This window comes from Lycorma delicatula, chromosome 5 (assembly GCF_047948215.1).
Source record: "Lycorma delicatula isolate Av1 chromosome 5, ASM4794821v1, whole genome shotgun sequence".
NCBI lineage: Eukaryota > Metazoa > Arthropoda > Insecta > Hemiptera > Fulgoridae > Lycorma > Lycorma delicatula.
In genome coordinates, this window is record NC_134459.1 from 177723861 (window position 1) to 177746967 (window position 23107).

A 23107-nucleotide genomic window follows, 5' to 3' on the forward strand; every position below is an offset into this window, starting at 1 on the left:
TCTGGATTTTTTGTCTAGACTTCTGGTCAAAAAATAATAAAATCTTTCTTTGTTAAAAAATTCTGTACTCAACTAAAATCATTGTAAAAAAACAATACATTCAACTGAATTGGAGAATAATTCATTACTTAAGTAATGAAATTTATTATTAGATTTGGACAGATGCCAGTCCAATTTGTATTTGAGCATAGAATCAGCTTTTTGTGCTTGTGGTCTGATAGCCATTATTAATCATTACAAAACATTTTATTAGTATTTTGGTTTTCAGAGTATAGTACAGTACCCTAGTGAACTCATCAGTCAGCTAAATCATGCCTTGTTTTTAAAATTAATTTATTGGTTTGATTGCAGTTTATGTAACATACACATTTCAATATTTGTATAAGTTAACTCATTTTTATGTGCAGTTTAAGGTAAAAGATAAAACTTTATATATAAAACATTTAAATGTTTAATATATTATTTAATATATGTTTTATATAGTATTTAATCTAACTTATTGGATGCCTGAAGGTAGAGTAAGACAATAAGTTTTAAAACTCATAACAGAGTAAAAATGTGATTGAAATAAAAAATAAACATTACTTTATGTTATGTAAAATTATGTGTGTGTATTTGCACATGGACATATGCAAGAGTATTTGGCTTTTAGAACAGTTTAAAATCATTCATGAAGTTTGGTATTTATTTCACGCCAGTGACTTCAAGATTGCATCTTTTTTTTCATATGATGTCAAATGTCAACCTTGACTGGAATTGAACCTCTACAGGAAAGGCAGAAATGCTAGAACCATGCTGTGATATGTACAATGAGTGTAGATGGAAAGGGATAACTCCCACCACATGAAAATTGGGTAATTGAAGTAATTTACAAATTTTCCATAAAGGTTAAAGTATATTATAGAATTTTTAATAAATCTCATTTTTGTTTAAACAGCTTAAAGTATTGTTAAAGGTATTTTAGGTGTATTTTACAATACGGTTAGACAGAGTATCTTGGTGTGGGATTGAATTTGTACAAATTTTTGAACATTCTTATCAGTTAACAGTTCATTCTACAAATGTTTTTCTTTTAATAAAATAATAAGAAAGTAAATAAGGGTTATATCAATAATTTTCAGTTTCATCACAGGAGAAAGATTGTAATTTTAGTTCAGGGTAAACGCTAGGGATGTGTAATGATATTTTTTGCCAGCTTCTTTCTGAGAACACTGTGCTACAAAAATTGACTTCAGTGTTTACATGTATTAAATAGTTGATATTACTATTTAATGATTAAAACTATAATTCTGTACTTTATATCTAATTTTTCATTTCACTGTGTTTTTTCAACATCAGTAACATTTTTTACCAGGGGTTCAACTGTTGCGTTTGTTACATTTACATCCACTGAATTTGTTACATTCTTTTTCTGAATCTATATTTCCTCCAAACAGTACTGCTGATGAGCCTTCAGTTTTAATTTCTTTAAAAAGTAAGTAAAGATCATCCTGCAAGACAATGTAGTTGAATTTACAAATGGTTGAAATTTACTTTAGTAGTATTTTTCATAGAAAAATATATGTAGTTAGAACTTCATTCATATAAAATGTTGTTACTGAATGTGTAATGGTTTTATTTCTAGTGACCTTTTTCTTGCAGATAAGGAATAGATTCATTTGTTATTATTCATATAACAAAATAATAATACATTTACGCCAGTTCAAGTGCAGTTAATTTATACATATAATAGGATTGTAAAAAAATAAGTAAAAATACCAGGAAAATATTTTTAGGAGTACTAATAATAATTCAGACAAATCAGGACTTTTAGGTTAAAAATATGTAACAAGCTGGTTGTTGAATTGAAAGGTGTGAGGAATAGTTTGCGTAATATAGCAATAATAACTGCAATATAGAAACTTCAAGTTAAAATCTACTTTTTGAAGTCCTGATGTTTGCCTTTTTGATTGACAAGTATTTCATACAAAGTTGTCAATACGAAGAAGGTAATTCGTATTTAAAAGAAACTTTTATTTCCTTGCTTACTATTATAATACATCTGTAGTGGCATGCTTGTTGTGCATGTTCAGACATGATTAAACTTACAAATCAAAACCTCCTCAAACTTTACTTCTCAGCCACTGTTTCCATACTTAAGAAAAAAGTGTTAAGTAGTATTATAAAAAAATCTCTTCTGTTAAATGAATGGTTTAATCCTTCTGACATTTTTAGAAGACTTCAAATTCAGTTTAGGAATACACAGTTTTTGTAGGTAAGTTCTCACATTTGACAAAAAGGTTGCTGAAGGAAAGATGTATGTTGGAAATAAATTTTAATTTAATGATTTCAAGAATGTCTGTTGCCTCATATATACAAAAAATTGATGAAATTCATCAATAGTTGTTTACCAATCAGCAAGCATAAGTAATATTTTGTAGAATTCTTATAATTTCAAACATTGCTATTTGTTCCTCAATGCCATTAATGTTGCTCATTACAGTTGATTTATTAAATTATAGTTTTTATTCATTTACTATCATTGTAGTTTGTTCATTTATTAGGTGGGGTTTTTATGAACAATAAAAATCTAAAAATGGACAGAACAGATTGTCCCCTAGGCAATAAATATAACTTTGGTTTACAGCTGTTGATAAAAAGAATTTCAAGGATAGGACTTAATGACTAGAAAGTGGTGAAACCCTGTAAGCAGTTGAAGAAATATGGGATAATTAAGGAAATTAGTGAAAAGAGGAAACCTATTGTGAGCAGTAGTGTATCATTTTGTTAAATCTAGAAAGAAAGCACTATTTGTGACACAGTTTGAAGACTACTCAAGTTTCTGATATAGAAATGTTTTCACTGCACTCAAACAAATAGAAAAGGATAAGCTCTTTCATGTTACTATAAGATTGATGTCTGCATAGGATTATGAGAAAGCTGTTGTCCCTGAGCTCTGGCCTAAGAGAATTTTGTTCTTACCATTTTATGGATTACTGAAGGACAATCAAATATATAAAGCACCTAATAATCAGAAGATGATCTTGGAGGAGGGCGTAAACTAGATTCAGTAACAGATTGAAATTAACTTCATATTTCATATCAAAACGTTAGAGAAGCCTTCGAACAAAAGCTGTTGAATATTTTGTATTGATGGCTGCAGTACATCCTGGCCCCATGGGGGAAGACATTTGCCACGTGATGTTTCTAGTTACCACAACAACTCTTCCGTACGTAGCACTGATGAGCTTTACTGTAGATCATCTTCAGAAAATTTGGTGGTTGACATATTACAGTCTCGTCTTGGCTAGTTTGTCACCGATATGAATGCCACAAGTGACATTCCCATCAGTATACTACCAAAAAAATGAACTCGTAACAAAACACATCTGAAATGTAGTCTTAAACAAGACTGAATTCCTAAATATTGAATGAAGAAACTGAAATCACCTACCTGAGGAAATAAAAGTGAATTCGACACACAACTCAAACCAATCAACAAGTGAAAAACATGAAAGTAAAACATTAGACAAGACCACAATATAACAATAACATAAAAACCGACAGATACAAAATAACAAAGAAATGAGAAAATAACAGAAATAAGGAAAGTCCGGTCAGGAATCGACACCCCCTCCGCTATCCTTTTTTTTGCAAAATAAATCATAAATTCCTCATTATTGACCATTCGGTCTGGTTACTCCAATTCTGTATATCTACTCCCAACCCAAGAATGCCAAGATGATAAATCACCTCTGTACACTTCTCATTGTATTTTGTGCACTCGTACAATACATGAAAAGCGATTATCCAGAACTGTGCACTGCAGGCAAAAATCCGCATCCACCAGGCAGAATTACACCAGCTTATCCCTAAAAGCACTGTGTCCTGGAAGAAACTGTGTAACATACTTATTCGGGGAAGTCCAGGAAGCAAGCTGCAAGCATCTAATATCAGGGAAAAGATTATGCATATAATGTTTTAATCTCATGTGTGCACGCACAAGTAGCCCTGAGTTCAACCTCATTCCACGAGCATCCTTCGACCAGCAGGAGTCCATTGTCGGCATAAGCCACTATGCGACAGCCAGTGGGTGACCTCAGCTTTAGAAGAGAATCAAACTCAATCCACAACAGGACCAAACATACTGTCTTGGGGATAACCCTCAGACAGTGTCTTGCCAACCTCATTGTTCTCATGGAGCAACACATTGCAATGACTGAAATATCTTTGCAATTCACTATCAGTACATGCTCTTTTCTGCAATTGGTAAATAGCAAAGGCCACCACAGGTTATTAAAAGCACCGGAAATTTCCAGGAAAATTCCAAAGACATATTCTGCTGCACTCGTCGATACCACACTCATCACACGGAATATGGCATCCTCAGTACCTTTTCCAGGATGAAACCCATACTGGTTTTCCATCAGTAACCTACGCATGGTCAGCCTTTCATTTATATGATGATATAGAACCTTCTCAAAGACTTTATCAATAACCGACAGCAGCATCAGAGGCCCGTAAGACTAACAGTGGAATCCTTGTTGCCTCCTTTAAACAGCAATTTAACAATCCCTTTTTTCCAGCAAACAACAATTTATTGAACACTTGTGTGGTAGTTCTCACACTTACCCTTATCAAGCAAACAAGGAACTCAGCCGTTATTCTATCAAAGCTGAGGGCCTTATCCCTGCCTAAACTACAAATAGCCTGATGCACTTTGGCCTTAGCAATCTCCACGAAACAGAGTGACCTCATGTCTCACCTGCAGATGGCATGCGGTCTCCCCAGCTTTATTGTCATCAGGGAGTAAATCATTAAGTAATGGTAGGGAGTAAATCATTAAGTAATGGTAGGGAGTAAATCATTAAGTAATGGTGTAAAATTTCAGATACATCTGATATTACGCCATGCCGGATCGAGAAAGCAGACTGAAGAACATTCTTTCTACATTTGTGTCTTAAAATCCTATACAAAACACCCCAGGGATCCTTGTTTCCCTGTTCACTAACAAAGGAATGCAAAGAATCCCTCTTAGCTGTGCGGACCTTATGGAAATAATGAAATTTTCAATCTCTATACTTTGCAACTAGGACTAACCTGCCATTCTGGATCACCCTTACACCTAGACACTCTCCATAAATGATAGACAGTCTGTTTCAGACCTGTTAATTCCCTATTCCACCGTGGTACGAGCCTCTCTAAATCAGAACCATGAGGAATCTAATGTTTAGCAGCATCAATGAAAGTCACTGATAACCTATCTGCCAGGTCCTCTAAACCCAATGTCTCCAAACTCCAATCAAGAACACAAAGCCTGGCTGACAGAAAATCAACAAACTTCCTCCAGTTCGATGCCTGTGCAGAAAATGACCCTGCTACACTGGAACGTTATGTTGGTAGCGCTCACTCAAGCCACTACCAATATCATAAACAATCAATTGAAGATCACTTAAGCAATCATCAACCACCTTCCAGCCATTAACATCGGCAGGAATAAACCTACCTATGATGTTTGTTCCACCAAACAACTGATGCCATCTATGTTACCTGTGCAGATGGGCAACACACCAGGCATATTAAATACCTGTAAGCTAAAAAGCCCTCAATTAATTCATTGCCATCATCGGTGAACCTACTATGCCCAACTGTGACTTAGCATTAACATCCGCACAAATAAGGACTGGACTTTGACCAAAGAATCTAAGAATTTTGTCCCAGACCTTAAGATTATGATCAGCAGGATTTCTATACTGAAAATATGAACTTGCAGTATACAGATGCAAGTTCTCAACATCTACATGAACAACAACATGATGAATATATGAGAGCTGCCGTAAGAAGAAACAATCTAGTTCCCTTCTGCAGACAACAGCAGACATACTCTCAAAACCACAATAGAATCGTTTCCAATTAGAAAAACCTGGCAGATCACTAGACGCAACATGTGGATGTCGATGAAGAACAACATCCAAACCTCTATGAAGAGCAACCCCACTTATCTCAATCTGTACAACATAAGCACTCTGTGCTTTTAACTGACCAAATTTAACCATTTAATGCGAAAGAATTCATATATATCGACAGCCTTCCAATAAAAACCACAATTCTTACTACTCACAGAGCGATTGGAATCCTTATTTGCACAAGTAGGACCCTCTGACTGCTTGGGAGACTCATCATGCTTGTACCTCTCAAAACAAGACTGGATATCTAAATAATTCTTGATCTTACAAGAAGAAAAGAAAACAAACAACCTGCCTTCTGCAATGTAGCGTTTCCAGAGATCAGTGCTACAAATAATGATTTAAGATCATTCAGTCTAGAGGAAACTACCTTTTGTGAACCTTCTGAACTACTTTTAGAACTCTCTAAAAATTACATAACCTTATCATACCATTCGTTGAACTCTCGCAAATGCGAAGCTGAACTTCCTTCACATCCAAGAACCTTATGAAACTCCCAAGTAAGTTCATACTTTTGGCTGGGGTAGACATACCAGCACTAGGATCCTCCTTTCTTGAAGAGGCAGACAAATCATCAATTCATACCTCAGTCAATACCTCACCAACATGAGTGGGTTGTTTACCCTGCCAAAGCCTAATCAGCTTCTCCTTTCCTGACATAATACTCTCAACTCACCTAATAAAGAAAATATAAACAATAAATAATGAAGTAAATAAGGTAGTAGTTGTCCATAACCAACAGACAAATGTCCAATCAGAACACACGTAAACAAAGTAACAAGCCAATCAAGACAAGGCAATGTGACCGTGACAAAAACAGTAATCACAATGAAGCAAGATGGTAACCGTTGCTATTGTAAACAAATTATGCTCTTAATTGATAAACAAGTATTCGTAATTGTATTAATTACCAATAAATAACAAATAAACAACGCTAACTAAAAATTGAACACTTAATAAAGCAGTCACTAAGGAAAACCCACCAAATAAGGTGAAATTCAATAGCCTAGACTATCCAAGCTATAAATAAATGAAAATAATTACGCTAGAATAACTCCCTAAATATTAACAAAACTCACAAATGAAATATAATAATTCTATACAAGAAACTTGTATGGAAGGAGCAGTCAAAAACACGTCCTAACTCTTACCATGTTGTATGTCAAACTATGGCTGCAGTACAACACGATACAGCCGTTACAGAGACATCTTTTCTTGACCCCACTTTAAAAGTAAATTAATTTCTTGATAGTTGGATAGCTTTCAGGGCCAATAGGAATTACATAGAACTGGATAAAACTTATGGAGGAGATTCCCTTGTTGTGGTTGATAAAAAGATTTTTCTTTCAGGAATGATTAGAGCTTAATACAGAATGTTTTTGGGCTGAGGTATGAATAAGTGATGATAACCTACTAGTTGGTAACTGTAATTTCAGACCTGAGATGGCGGGTGACTTCAATGTCCCAGGAATTAATTGGAACAAAAGACAGACTGGAATGTAGTCTATTCATTCTCAAACATTAGTGATGCTGCCTTTTCTTTTTTATGATATTTCATTTACCAAAATTTGTGATTATATTTCTGTGAGATGAACAAGGTCAAATTCTTTTCTTAGCTGGTTTTCCAGGATGCTCATTAAGTATCTTAAGCATAAGAAAGTGGCATCAAAACTTTAAGAAAACAGGTTAGGTGTGTATTAACTCTTAAGAAAAAAGAGTAAGGATTTGCTAAGGAGGAATACAATTCTGAGAAGCAGAGAGATAGAGAAAGAGCTAGAAGTAAAGCTTGCAAACCCATTTAAATATGTGAAATACTTTACAAATGAAGCTAGTTGAGTACATCTAATTAAAATTCAAAATTATTACAGATATCAAACAACTTAGTGAATTTGGAAAATATTTCCAGTCAGTCTATCAACCTGCAGATAATAGACATACATTTAAATATTTTGATCACCATTTATTACAAAAGTATTCTTCATGTTACTGAGGGAAATGTCTTAGAGTGAATTGTGAGGTTATGAGTGCGATCTGTAGATGGTAGTGATAACATCTTTTCTTTCATTCATTAAAGGTGCTGAAGAGCTGACCTCAACTATTTCAGCATGGAGTTTTAACATAATTCTTGTTTCTGGTAAATTTCCTGATTGTTCTAAAAGGAAACTAGTTACACCAATTCCCAAGAAAGGTGATGTTCATATAATTTTTAATTATAGACCTATCTCTCTTGTAAACGTATTCAAAAAAATTTTTGAAAGAATTGTTCATGGCCACCTCTGTGATTCTGGCAGAATGGTTTTTGCGATCAAGGGACCTATGACTACAAACCTAAATGAAATCTCTTGCACCAGATATCAAAAACAGGTTGATGCCATCTACTTCAATTTTAGGAAAGCTTTTGATACTGTCCATCATGGAATCCTGTTACATTAGCTAGAAGAAAATGGTAAAAATAAATGCAAGATGGATCCATTTTTATTTGACTGATAGAATTTTTCAAGTTAAAGTGTCTGGTGAAATCTGTAGTATGTGCTAAGTTGTTTCGTAGGGATCAATATTGGGTCCAATTTTATTTATTATTTTTATAAATTAATTTCCATTCTGTAGGGTGGGTGTATATATATATATACACACACAAATTAAGTGTTTCAGTAATCTCTGTAACAGTTAATACTCTTACCCTTTACGCAGTATGTTGACTACTATAAATAAATCTATGACAATAAGCACAAACTCTTATAAATTTATAAAATCTTTAACCATTAGATTAATTAAACTAACTAAGCCGAGCCGAATACTTAAGGATGTTCTTCTGGGACATTTTGGATTATAAAACTCTGAAACTGTGACCACAATTTTGAATCTACTAATTTTATATATTCAGTTTTGAATGGAAGCCTGGTCATAAACCATCCAGTCTCATCTCTAATTGCAGTCTTCAGAAAATGTTTTTTACAATCTTTTTCCTCCTTTGTTACTGGAACTGTAGAAATCTCTTCTATCCAATAATTTGGTTAGTCTTTGTTGAAGATCATCTTCTGCCCGAATAAAATATAATTCAGCAGGAAACTTAGTTGTTTCTGTTTTTTTGATTTTCTGTGATAATATTGTACTAAGTCTATATCAAAAAGCACAGGATATTCTCCTGGCTTTGTCAATTTATTATTTTTTTAAATATGAAAGTATAATTCTGCACCTAAGAGAATATCTATATGACCTGGTTTAAAAAAAAATACGGATTTGGTAGTTTAAGATTTTGAGGAGTACCCTAGCCATCAGGATTCAGCATTGTATTTGTTCATGTATTTTTAGTAGGCCTTTCACTAGTAATTTTTGGTAAGATTGAACAAAAAACATTTGTCTTAAAATTATTATACATGGGAAATAAATTAATTTGACACTTTTTTCAATATCCACTAGTGAGGCCACTAATGAGGTTAATGATACTTGTTCCAGTGGTAATTAATATTTTAATGAACCCTGGTAAAAATGTGCAATTAATTTCATATTTTTGCATGCTTTACTTTATCTTATTTTGTTCAACCATGTTCTCAAATCTTGCAATCTTAATTTAATCTTACTTAATTTCCCAACATCATACAATCGTGAAATTTCATGATAGTAATGTAAGTCAGGTAACAATATAATATTCCGTTATTAATTTCATATATTTCTATATATATATTTATATCTTTAGGAAGGGAGCTGAGTTAATAAGATATAGCTATCGATCTGATTGTATTTGACTGTCGATTCAGTATGGGCAGATCAGGTGATGTTGAAGCAGATTTTAATATAACTAGTTTAAATTTACCTACTGAAATTTAATTACACTAATTATCTGATTTAATTATAAATAACTGGTATCATTTATAATAATGAAACTAATTAAGTAGATTATAATATAGAATAAAACTGCACATAAATGTTTTTACTTTATTTTGTTAGTTTAAATACATATACAGTAATATAAAATATATATATATATGTGTGTGTTGGTAAAATTAACACTTTACAAAGAGATTGTATAAGTTAAGGGAATTTAATTTGATCAAATATAATTTTAACAAAGTCAGTTGTGTGGAGGCAATAAAAAATGGAATAATATATTTCCTCGGAGATAATTCTAAAAGAAGTGTCAAAAGACATTGATTCTCAGCAAGCATGTCGATTCTCTGCAACAAACAAAATTCTACAACAATGATGAAAGAGACAGTTAGAGAAAACGCATAAAAAATACCAATAAAAAAGCTAATGAAGGTAAAGAAACATCAGAACAGTATGAAGTTCTATTGGCACTTCGATACCAGTGCAAATTGCAATATCTTGCAACAGAGATATCTCAAGACTATGAAGCTTGCTTGGAAAGTCAACGCCAGCACTGTTTAGAATGTAGATTAGAGACTCCACAAGAACATGAAATTAGTTTAGATCATAGGCAGAGGTTCAGTGACGTCATGAATGGAGTGCTGATCTTACAGCATATGAGAGCACATTTTGTGATAGCATCTATAAGATTTGTTCAATAACCTAACCAGGTTTCAACATTTTGATTTGCAGAAACAAAACCATCATATCTGTCAAATGAATTAAAAAAAAAAAAATGAATTGTTACTTTTTCATCACTGAGATATTCATATACATTGAAAAACGACAGCACCACCTGAGGCTAATAGGAACCGTTTTCAACTAGGACCAATACCAAATGTGATTCAAATTTCCTCACAATCAGAACAATTACTGTCACACATAATTCCATTCATCAAGGTCATCAAATTTAATTGTTTATACTGGCAGTATGGATTCAAATATAAGCAATTCTTTTCACCGAGAACATCTTTTAAATTAGCAAGAAAGTATCATGTATGCTACCTGGGTCAACAGTAGATGCAGAGATTGTGATTGTGGTTGTTATGGAATTTCATGAAAACTTAAATATAACATGGGAGTTTTCAATATCTCGCAGACGGGTGTTCTATGTGTTATGTTGGATGATTAAAAACAATCCACTATTTTGTGATGTTACAATGTCCAACTCAACAACTAAGCATTGGTTTAGAATCACAGAACCAATAGTAACCATTAATTATGACTAAAGCAGAAAATAAAAAAAAGTATTTTTACAAACAAGCTTTTCTTAAAAAAATATGTATGTAAATAACAAAAACAGAAAATTCATACTAAAAAGTAATCTTTTTTTATGAAGATTACGTTTAAAAAAATTTTTTATTTATGTATGATTAAGAAGAAAAGTGTGAGACACGCTCATTTATAAATTGGTTGTATATGAGAGCATGCCACATGCTTTTCTTTTCAGTCAAACATAAATAGAAAATGTTTTACAGATCTTTAATTATTTTTTACAAATGCTTTGTTTTTGTTATTTTTTATATTTTTTGAAGAAAAACATGTTTTTAAAAGTCTTTTTTTAATTTTTTATTTATATTAAATTATAGCGAGAGTATAAAGTTCAATTTTGCCTGATGCCTCAAGAATTATTTAGTTCTTTTATGCAATTTAAAACAAGTTCCTACAGTTAGAGATATCAACTCATCGAATTCACTCAAGAAGACCTGCTTAAATGTTGGTTATGTCTTATATCTACTAGTTTTTCTGTTGAAACTAATGAGGCAATCTTATTTTCTGTTAAATCTGTTGAGAAATGTGGGATTTAAGGATAAGGAAATTGGAGATAGGAGGGAGAAATGATTAGCTGATAACAGGAGTAAATCTGCTCCTGAGAGATGCAGGTGCAGGTATACCTATCATAGTCCAGTCACAAAGATATCATTGTGTAATCATTCAGTAACAAGTTTTAAATCTAAAATATGTTAAAAGATATTAAAAGAAAATCATTTTTCCCAGGTTTTGATTTGATTTATTGTCATTCTTTTTATTTTTCTGGATTATTTTTTTAATATTTATCAGATACAAGTAATTAGTACTTCTGAAGAGGATAATGCAGTATAATCCATTTCACTTATCTTTGGGGTTTCTCTAAAAAAAAAAAGTTTTAGTGCAAAGTTGGATTAATAAGAAAATTTCTTCTATAGTTGATGATCTGTATGTATTATCTGTCTCCTTTACAAATTAAAATCAGAAGTGATGAAAAAATAGATAGTTAACTTATGCATAAATAATTAATTAATGCTAAATGTTATGCTAATATTTAAGGTAGTTCAATATAATATGCACAATTTAATAATATTGGGATATACTATGCTAAGTATTTTCAATGAGCTCAAGAACATAATCCACCAATCTTGTTTGTTTAAATCAGTTCCAAACATAAGTGGAATAGATCTTACGTGAGTATAAGTATAATGTTTATTTTGCCAAAAATATTGTTAGTAAAATATCTAAATTATAAACTAAGATATAATTATTTTGTTTTCTTTTTATTGTGTGAAGGCAAAGAATGAGTATTATGTGCATATTTTTATTAAGTAATTTTTTAAATTTTGTTACAGAATGTGGTGGACAATTACTGGAAATTTCGGAAATATTCTACCAATTGACTGGTCTAAATCGTATGCACGAAAATTACACATGCCAGCCCTTAATCTCAACGAAAATAAGGTGAGATTGATAATATAGTTTAATTGAAAAATTTTACAATACTGTATACAGTTTTACTAAAATTATCATCTTTAGATTATAAAAAAATAAAAAATCTTTTTCATCTATTCACTTTATTTTTTATTCATGTTTTTATTGGTTTCCGTAGTCTTTTAAACATTTTATACTGCCAGCACTAGGACAGTCATGCAATATCTAGGGTCTTCAAGAAATGAAAAATAAATTGTATAAAAATCCTCCTTACTCAGAAGTCTCTGATAAAGTTTCACTACTATTCTGATTTTTTATATTCCCATGAAAATATTGTAATTTAGCTACTGCTTGTTTTTAATATTTTCTAGTAAGAAAATAAAAAATCTATCGGTTAACGTTTTTCTAAAGTATGGATTTTTCTTTAAATCACTCTCTTATAAGCAATCGTGATCTGATGTAATAATAACTTTAATTTTGAAATTAATACAACACATTTTTCAATGGGTGCTTGGTAGTACATCCAAAATTAAGAGATAATATGTATATGTATAATACATTGTTAAGGTCATTCTTAAACTACTGCATTACTGCTAAAAGCATACACCAAGTTAGATACATTCACAGAATTCTGTTGATGGAAATTATTTGAGTTGATCAAGTACAATGATTTCTGAAAAATGGATGAAAGAAAATATCATGCAATGCCAAACATAACTTTCTAAAAATCAAAACTGGACAGGATTCTAAAACTGAACTGTATAAATATTATGACGAGTCATTTTCATTAATTAAAATAGATTACTAGAATGGTTTAGTTATTTTCAAAGTGGTTATATGAGCATAAATGATCATTGAGGTTACAACTGTAGATAATATTAAAAGATTCATATGATGATGGAGTTTAGAAGATTGAAGTGTGTGAGGTTATTAAGACAGTTTGAATCTCAAATGAAGGGCTGGTTCATATTTAATAAAAATATTTACATTATAAAAACTGTTTAGCAAAGCATGAATGAGTAAACATTTCCAATCATTTGGGACTATCTCAACATGATGACGGAAATTTTTTTACTGCATCATTAATTGAAATTTGGGTATACGCTACCAGCCTAAAACCAAAGAACAGTCAAAACTGTGGTTTCCAATCAGGGAACTCCCTCCAAAAAAGGCTAAAACCAGAAAAATGGTACCAAATTTGAAGAAACAAGGTTCTTTTTCACCAGGAAAAGTGCTAAACTAAATTCTATGTTTGCAACAGAAAAATTATTCTATGCAATTTTTCTTTATCCCCTTATCCCCTTACTCACCAGATTTAGCATATTTAAATTATGTGTTTCTAAATGTGAGGAAATGTTTTGCTGGAAAGAGATTTGTATGAAATAATAAAGTTATTATTGAAAGTTGTCTGTTTTAAAGACTTTAATAAATCAAACTATAAGGATGGAAAAAAGAAACTTGAACATCTTTGTATTAGGTTTATAGTTTTGAAAGGAGATTACATTGTGAAATTAAAAAAAAGATTTTTCCCAAAAAATTGTCTTTTATTTTTGCACAAAGTTATCAAATATATAATTGAATAATAATATAGTCAATATTTGCTGGTTGTATTAAAGAGCCAACATTTTCAGGAAGAAGGTCACTCACTGGTGTTGATTTCAAAACACAAACAAAATCATTCAGAAAAGTAACTAACTAATTAATTATTCACTGATAGATTCAGCTACTCAACAGTACGCAAATTAAATGCAGTGATTGGACTGATTACTATACTGGATGGACTGTGTACATCACTTGCAGAGGGAAGCACATCCTGACATTTTACAAAATAACAGTCGTTTGCTTATCATTTAATTTAATTTGGACAGATATGCTAGTTATAAGTTCACAAGCAAATTTTAGACAAGATATAAGATTTCAATGTTCTGAAAGAGTATGAGATGAATAAATACACAAAATTTAATAGATCAAGTATATTATTTGCTTACTGAATATTTAACGAGTTAATGCTACTAGAAACTTCAGTGAAAAAAATGGTGGTAATTAATTTCAAAAATCTTTTTAGAAAAACATTTTTAGTAATTAAAATTGTTATTGTAATAATAATGATTAATAATTTTTAAATGTTAACTTATGTTTTATCATACTACTCATTTAACTTTAATTTCATGTTATAAATCACCTTTTTAGATAATTAGAATAGTTTTGTTAACAAGGAATGTTCAAAATGAAAGTGGTAGTCTGTGAATTCAAGGAGAAAAAATTGTAAATAATACAAATTTTAATTAATCTCTTACCGATTTTTGACGAAATAATTCGTCCACTTTTCTGCTGAAAAGTGCCTTTGAAAAAATAATTGGTTATTATGGTTTGACTCGTTTTATTCCGTTTTTGACTAGTTACTGCAACCTGTTTAAGTGTAGTTTTATTCTTAAGGTTTTAACGGTGAAGCGCTAGTAATAAATATATCTGTTCTCTATTGTATATGTCGTTTTTCTTATCGTTCTGAACCGTTTATACTACGCATTTGTTTTCGAAGTTTTGTTCATTCCGTAAATTGCGTTCGTGTTAGTTTTACTGTTTCTTTGTGTTATTTTTCTTTTATCGTTTTCATTATTTCACTATTATTTTCCGTCATATTTTTATTTCCTACTGCGTATGTCTGTGGATGTGACCGTACGTAAAAAGTTGTTTACTGTAACCTAAGGTAAGTAATTTTTTTATGCGGGAAACTATCTTCGTATTATTATTATGTGAATACAAGTGTTTTACTATGTTATTGATATGATAATTAGATATTTTAAGTTATATTTTTAGTATAACATGGCCTGTTCGTGACGTGTGAATGATTCTGATGTAACTGAACTTTTAAATGATTTAGCTGATAGCGATTCCGATTTACATGATAAGAAAAGGGCACTTGTGCACTTAAGGTGATACCGCAGTGGGTTACGTTTGGTTAGTATGTCTATAATTATAAGCAACAAACTTTTGGGTTATTGTTTAAGTAATCAAGTTTTTTATTACTATTTCGACTAATTGTTAATTAGCGAAGCGAGCGTAGGTTAAGTTTGGTTAATTCATAAGTATAAGCAACAGACTTTTGGGTAAAGTTAACATCACCCGATATATTACCCATTTATTTTTATTTTAAAAATATAATTTAACCAAACTTAACCTACGCTCACTTTGCTTGCTTACCTTTACTAATTAACATAGTAATGTTTTAAGTATTTAAACATAAAACTGGAGTATAGGTTATTAATTTTTAACATTGAAGAAATTTTAAATCTGCTCAGATAATAAGAGGTCTAGAATAGATCATTTTTAGAGAAATATTTTTTTTCAAACTGCGGTACTATTTAAGTGCACAAGTGTCAAGAAAAGTACTTAAATTAGTTTTTGTCAAATTTAATTGCATGAATTAAAATTATGAAGAAACAAATGGGCAAAATGACAAAGGTTTAGTGAAAACAAGGTCATAATAATATGATTTTTTTTACTAAAATAAAGAAGTGTTAAACAGTTAAATTGAAATATTTTCATTGGTACATTCAGACTTAAAATTTGTTTGTATTAGAACAAATGAATAAAATACGTACCTACTCATTCATTTTTAGGATTGATGAGTGTTCAAATAAAATATTATGTAGCAAATTATATCAGGTCAAGGAATAACTTTATATTTTTATACTTTTTTATTAACATTTTAGTACTTTTTTCTATGATTGATAAATCAATCTTATTTATTATACGAAGTATATTCAAAAATAGCATTTTTTTTTTTATAATTCTGCACACTATTTTTTCCAAGTGAGTTAATCATTTTCCTACACTATAGTTGCACTATCTATAATAGATTTAATATATAATAGAGATAACGTTAACATCTGGTGTAAGACATACTACGGATATTGTGAATAAGATTATAAAGGGGAAGGGAATTGTAAGAAGGTTGCTTGGAACAACTATACCTCAATGAAAAATAAACAATATTTTTAAAATTTTAGTTGAAAGCAGTGTGGTGTATGGATCTGAGCTCTCGACTACATGAAATGATGAAACATAGATTGACAGCTGTAGAGATGATGTACTGGAGTTGATATTGCCAAGTTACACTGATGGATAGAGTCAGAAGTGATAGAGTAAGAGAAATTATGAAGGTCACATGATCTTTCATAGATAATATATCATATGCACGGGATGGGTCCAGACAGATTGTTTTGTGGTTTGAGAATGGCAGCCATCAAATAGAAGAAAGAGAGGAAGGTCACAGAGGAAGTGGGGTCATGATGTGGTGAAGAGTATAGAGATGTGTGGTTTGTTTGGATGAAGCAACGCAGGATAGGAAGGCTTGGAGAGTAGGATGTAGGAAATGGCCATAACGGCCATAAAAAAAACTAAATAATAAAAATAACTTTCTTTTTGAAAGTTTTCTTTAGTTACTTCAGCGTACTTTACAAATCCTAATTTTAAATTAAATTTAACTGATGATAAATATTTTTGTAACAGAACTGGATAAAAACTACTGTATTTTACGGTTGAAAATGAAATAATTAAGGTACATTAATATCAACTGGAAACCAGCAGTTGCGAACTGTTTCGATTGTTGTTTCGAATATTGAGAAAAAATATTATCATGATGATGAAATAGTATTTTTATTATTCTGTGAAAGAAAAAAACTAGATCTATGTAAAACATATATTAAAAAGTTTGACATCAGATTTAACCTATTCTACTGTATATCTCAGAAGTATCATAGTCTGACATTCAGGTGTAACATAAATTAGGTCTAGTTAAAGAAAAGCTCTACAGCAATATTAAAGTCATTATCAATTAATGATTTACTGATGACTTTTCTTTTGTATTTTTCATGAATGAAATCGCCCAAAATTTAAATGCAGTATGTTTGATTACAGTAAATACTCTAATTTATTATTCTTTAATTAACCTTATGTAGTTAGTACTCAGCCACGTGTGTGTGTGTGTGTGTGTGTGTGTGTGCGCGCTTTGATGTAAACCAGTTAAGAGTAATGGAGGATATACTAGCTGCTAAATATTTTAACATTATACAGGTATTAATTTTTATAATTAGAATTACGGTTTATTAAATGACTGTGTTAGAATTAATTTATACACCATGCACCTCAAAAGTAGTTTGACAAAAATCATAAAGTTTGACATTATAGTTGATGTAACAGGAACTTTTTTCTATTAGAATTTTTTAGAAAATTCATATGAGGGAGTGTGAAGGTATTGATTTTAAGGGTTGTTTATACTCGAGGGATTGTAAGAAATATTGAGAACTATTATACATCCTCTTTTTGTATTGGATTTGAAATTATTTTACTTTTATTATAAATGTTAATAAATGAGATGTTATCAGGATTAGAAAAAAGTAAAAAAACCAATACCTAAAAGAATAAAAATAAATAAAAACTTTTATTAACTATAAACTACTTCATAATTAAATTCTAAATTTAAAGCACTTAAATCTGGCAAATTTCAGGATTAGATTAGTTTCCAATATTATTACAGCGATAAGAATTATAAAAAAAAAAAATTTTCAAATAACCCAAAAAGTTTCATTTATTTACTTATATTGTACCTTATTAGAGGATTAAATTTTTATAACTTTCTAGTAGGTTATTAAAGTAAGAAAATCAACTTAGAGCTTTATGATCTTTCTTTAAATGAAATCTTAATTATAAATAGTTTTGAACTTTTTAGGGAAGGTTACATTTTTTAATCTTGATAATTGCTGGAGAAAATTTATCAAGTCATTACCAGTTTTTTATTTTTTTTTCAAAATAAAAAATTGCAAAAATATTTGCTTATAAATTTTTAAAATTTTTTTGTAGGATAAGGTTATCATAGATGACGGTGAATTAAGCTCAGAAGATGAAGCCGTGGCTAGTGATCTGGATATGCATTCGCTTATTTTATCTGGTTTGAGTCAAGATTCAGAACCAGTTAAAACAGCTGATGAAGTTATTTGTGAAATTGATGATATGATGGAGGTTTGTTAATTTTTTTTTATGAGATAATTAATATTAATTATATTATTATACACTTTAATAATGGCAGTGAATTAAACAGTTCAATTCAGTATATAACGTTTTCTTCCAACAAATTTTTATTTAACTACATCGTTCAACATTATATATGGGAAGTAGTCTCTATGTAGCCAAAGAAGAAACTGTTTAATATGTCTGAAATTTAGTAAATAGGATATATAGAAATTTAATTAAGATATTTAATTTACTTTCAAATTATTAGTAGGCATATTTGTTTTATAGTGTAGGTTAATGAAACTGAGAGCAGTAATTTAGTAGTAGAAGCCACTCAAGTAACTACATCAGCACTATTTTAGCAATTTTAGTCCCTTCTCTTGTGTAAGCAAGGAAACATACCTACTTTTGCTTATATAATATTTCTTTGTATGTTTAGTTATAGTTTTTATTAGATTGTTATAGATTTAGCAACTTCTGGATCTGTAGAAGTATCAGCTGAAAATGTTTTATTCTGATTGGTTCATAATATTGTAGATCACATCAGGAATAGATAAATATGCTACTCCACAGATAAAAAAAGAAACTGCCAGGCATTCCTTGTTCTGGATGGACCGAGGAAAACCATGGTAAAACCTTGATCAGAGCAGCATCACAAAATAAATACACAATTAATTATAAAAAGAATAAGTATGATTAAAGTCCGCATTAATTATTTAAAATGTAAACACATGAAATAATGTTAAGTGAATACATTAAAGTACTGTAAATAATTCACAATTCAAGATTTTAATGAAAATTACTCGACCGCATATTCACTTATTTATGTAGACTTTAAAGAAAGATGAAGAAAATTTTGAAGATATTTTAAAATTTTTAATTAGTAATCTTTAAAAATTCACTGATGGAATAATATTTTTTGTGTAAAAGAAAATCGTTTGATTTATTTTAAATAAATTAATTGGAAGATTTTTAAATGGTTGGTAATTTATTAAAAATAGCAACAGAATCAAAATGTCCTTTCTTATTAGCTGAAGCATTGTATTAATTTATACAAAAGTTGTTCTATTGTTTGGTTTAATAGAGATAGATATCCATCTCTTTTTTTTTTAACAAAGATTGCACATTAGATAAGTGGTGTATATTTGCAGAATTTGAAAGTTTCAGTATTCATTTACGTATACAATTATACAATTTTTCTGTTAATTGTATGTTGGAATTAAATTAAACAACAGTATGCATTATTGTTATAATAGTAAATTGCAATGTTTAAAAAGTTTGATGCAGTTTAATTCTGATAAAATTAAGCTTTATGTTTGATATTATTCTAATATGTCAATACTTTTACATTATCCTTGGAGTGTTTCTTAAACTTATCTAGAATATTATTATAGCTAAATGTTAGTGAAACATATCAGGAATATTCTGAGTTTGTGAAACAAATCAGGCATACTTCTGGAAAATTCTACATATAACGAAACAATTTATGTTATTTACATATACATTAAGTATTTGATGATAACAGACTTTGTCGATTTTGCTTTCCTTGTTTTATATAAACATTTAAATAGCTGTAGTGGTAGGTCCCAAATATTAAATTGAATAACACAACGAACTGTATATATAAACTGGCAATGCAATCGTGTATTATCTTTCTGGCAAGCCTTTGTCCGTTAAGAGGCCAAAATTTTTGTCGTATTGATGCCAACACAGCTTGAGGTCCGGCATGTAACAATCTTTCATGTTCTTGTTTCAAGATCAATCTTGTGATAGGATTGTTTGATGGTAGTAACAGAGGATGCTTCTGGTCGTAACAAAGCATCGATTTTTGTAATCTTCCGCCCACCCTGAGAAGTTGATCTTTATCTAAAAAAGGACTAAATTGTATTAACTTACTATTTGAATTAAGTTCCTTTGTTTTCTGAAGACGATCGATTTCGTCACCAAAATTTTCAGTCTGAATTATGTGCACAATTTTGTATAATGAATTATGCAATTCCTTAACTGTTAAACATCCAGAAAGACGATATTGATGGTCCTTTAGTCTACAATTGTTGACAAACCTTAGCATGCAAGAAACGACACGTTGTAATTTATAAAATGATAAATACTTATAAATAAAATTGTTATTATCAATTGAAACAAAGACACGTAGTTGTGATTTATATTCTGGAAGTAACTGAAGATCCTGTAGGCTATTCCAAGTGCAATTTTTTGATAGCCAATGCGGTCCCTTCCACCACAACGATGAATTCATCAGTTGGTCAGTGTTAATACCTCTTGAAGCGAGATCAGTTGGGTTTTCACTGCTTGAAACATGTCTCCAGTCCCTGATGTCTGTTAAGTTTTGAATTCTTCAAATTCTATTTGCAATGAAAACATTCCAATTTGTGGCGATAGATGATATCCATGACAGAACTATCGTTGAATCGGTCCAGAAATACTTTTTGGTCACATTAATCTTCAAAGATGATAATGTTTTTGAGCCAATTCTGATGCTAACGTAGCGCCGCATAACTCTAATCTTGGCAGCGTTATCGCCTTGATTGGAGCGACTCTTGTTTTGGAACAGATCAACCGGCTTTCAATGTGACCGTTTGCATATTCACTTATTATATACACACAGGCTCCATAACCTGCTTGAGACGCGTCAGAAAATGTATGTAGTTGCAGTGAAATGATTTGGGAGTCCGAGATGATACATCTAGGAATTAGTAGTTGATTAAGGGTCTGCTAATGAATGTTTGAATTGTATCCACTTGGTGTGAATATGGATAGGTACGCTGTCATCCCAGGATAACTTTAATTTCCATAAATCTTGTATAATTACCTTTGCCTTTAAAATAATAGGACTGACTAAGCCTAGAGGATCAAAAAGTGTGGAAACCTCCGAGAGAATGGTTCTTTTTGTGACGCGATTCTTATCCTTAATATCTGTATTTATTGTAAACTGAAATGTATCATTTTGCGAGTTCCAGTGAATTCCAAGTGTTTTGACTGTATGGTCGTTTGTTATGTTGTAGTTGTGCCCTGAATCGCAATTTTCTGGTTGCAGGTTTTCAATCCATTGATGGTTGTTTGCGCGCCATTTTCTTAAATTAAATCCCCCTTGTTTACAACACTTTATTAATTGTGTCTGCAGTTTTAAAGCTTCTGATATAGAATTTGTCCCAGTTAGCACATCATCCACATAAAAATCTGTGAGAATAACCTCTGCTGCTTATTAACACTGTGAAGTGCTAGTTGCTTTAAGGTCCTGGTGGCTAAAAATGGCGCTGAAGCTGTCCCATATGTAACAGTCAATAATCTGTACGTTTTGATCGGTTGAGATGAATCTTCTCGCCAGAAAATTAGCGATACTGTGTCTGTTGTGGTTCTACTAGAATTTGTCGATACATCTTCTCTATATCGGCGATCATTACATAGATGTGGGAGCGAAATCGTAGTACAATGGAGAATAATTCCTCCTGAACCACAGGTCCAACCATTAGACACTCATTCAATGGATAATTAACATCCGACTTACAAGACGCGTTGAACACAACTCGAAGCTGGGTAGTAGTACTATTCTCCCTGACGACAGCGTGATGAGGAATGTGGTACCCTGATTTCTGTACCTCGTCGTCATTGACCAACTCCATGTGATTGAGGTCTTCGTATTCTTTCATGAATTTGGCGTATTGTTGCTTTAATTCTGGGTTTTGGTTTAAACGTTTTTCCAATAAAAGAAACCGTCTTAATGCAATCTCTCGAGTTGAGCCCAAATTGATGATGTTTAATTTAATTGGTAATTGAACGATAAACCTTCCTTCTTCATTTGTCTTTACTGTATGACAATAGATTTTCTCGCAAACTGCGTCTTTTCCTGTCAATAAGGTATCGGACATGTTGAAATGCAATTCTTCAACAGACCAAAATTTTTCAATTTGTTGTTGAACATCTGATGATGATGATGCAAGACAGCAGTGTAGGGATGGAACATCCGAATGTGAAGACTCTGGTATCTTTCTGGATATTATCCAACCTAAGGAAGTTTTTTGCAGGATAGGATTCCCATCAGCCAATCGTATTTGTCCGACGCATAGAAGATGATGAAAAACTTCTGCTCCAATGAGAGCATCAACCTTGTTCGGCTGGTAGAAAAATGGGTCTGCTAAATATATATTAGGCGGAATAAACAATTTTGAAGTATCAGTTGTTGAACTAGGTAGCATTTGAGTAACTTTAGGCAGCACTATAAAGTCTAACTGAGTTTGAAAGTTAGAGAATTGTGACTTAATTGTAGTACTAACACGTGAATTAGCAACTGTACTCACATTATTGACTCCGCTAACATGAGCTTCGATATGCGTTCGATGGAGTTTCAGCTTTTGGCAAAGCACTTCTGTCATAATTTTAACAGATGAACCAGGATCAAGTAACACTCTGCATGTATAAGGTGTGCCACAAGAGTCTAATATTTCAATTAGAGCAGTAGCTAAAATAATTTGAGACAAATTATGGTTTTTAATTTGAGAAGTGCATGAAACTGGTGTAGGAATTGTCGTACTTGATGGATGATTGGTTTGATATTTCTTGAATATCCTGTGGGTTTTGTAATA

At 31.2% G+C, this 23107-nt stretch overlaps 1 protein-coding gene across 2 annotated transcripts in view; it reads left to right on the forward strand.

Annotated features, from left to right (window-relative positions):
* The first annotated feature begins 346 nt into the window (after positions 1 to 346).
* Positions 347 to 23107, forward strand: part of LOC142325621 (fasciculation and elongation protein zeta-2-like) — an 83076-nt gene continuing 60315 nt past the window's right edge. For both annotated transcript variants that reach the window (XM_075367610.1, XM_075367609.1), the window contains exons 1-3: positions 347 to 413; positions 12416 to 12524; positions 18357 to 18515. In XM_075367610.1, the coding sequence (XP_075223725.1) occupies positions 400 to 413; positions 12416 to 12524; positions 18357 to 18515 (282 nt within the window). In that variant the 5' untranslated portion in view covers positions 347 to 399. The remainder of the gene's footprint in view (positions 414 to 12415; positions 12525 to 18356; positions 18516 to 23107) is intronic.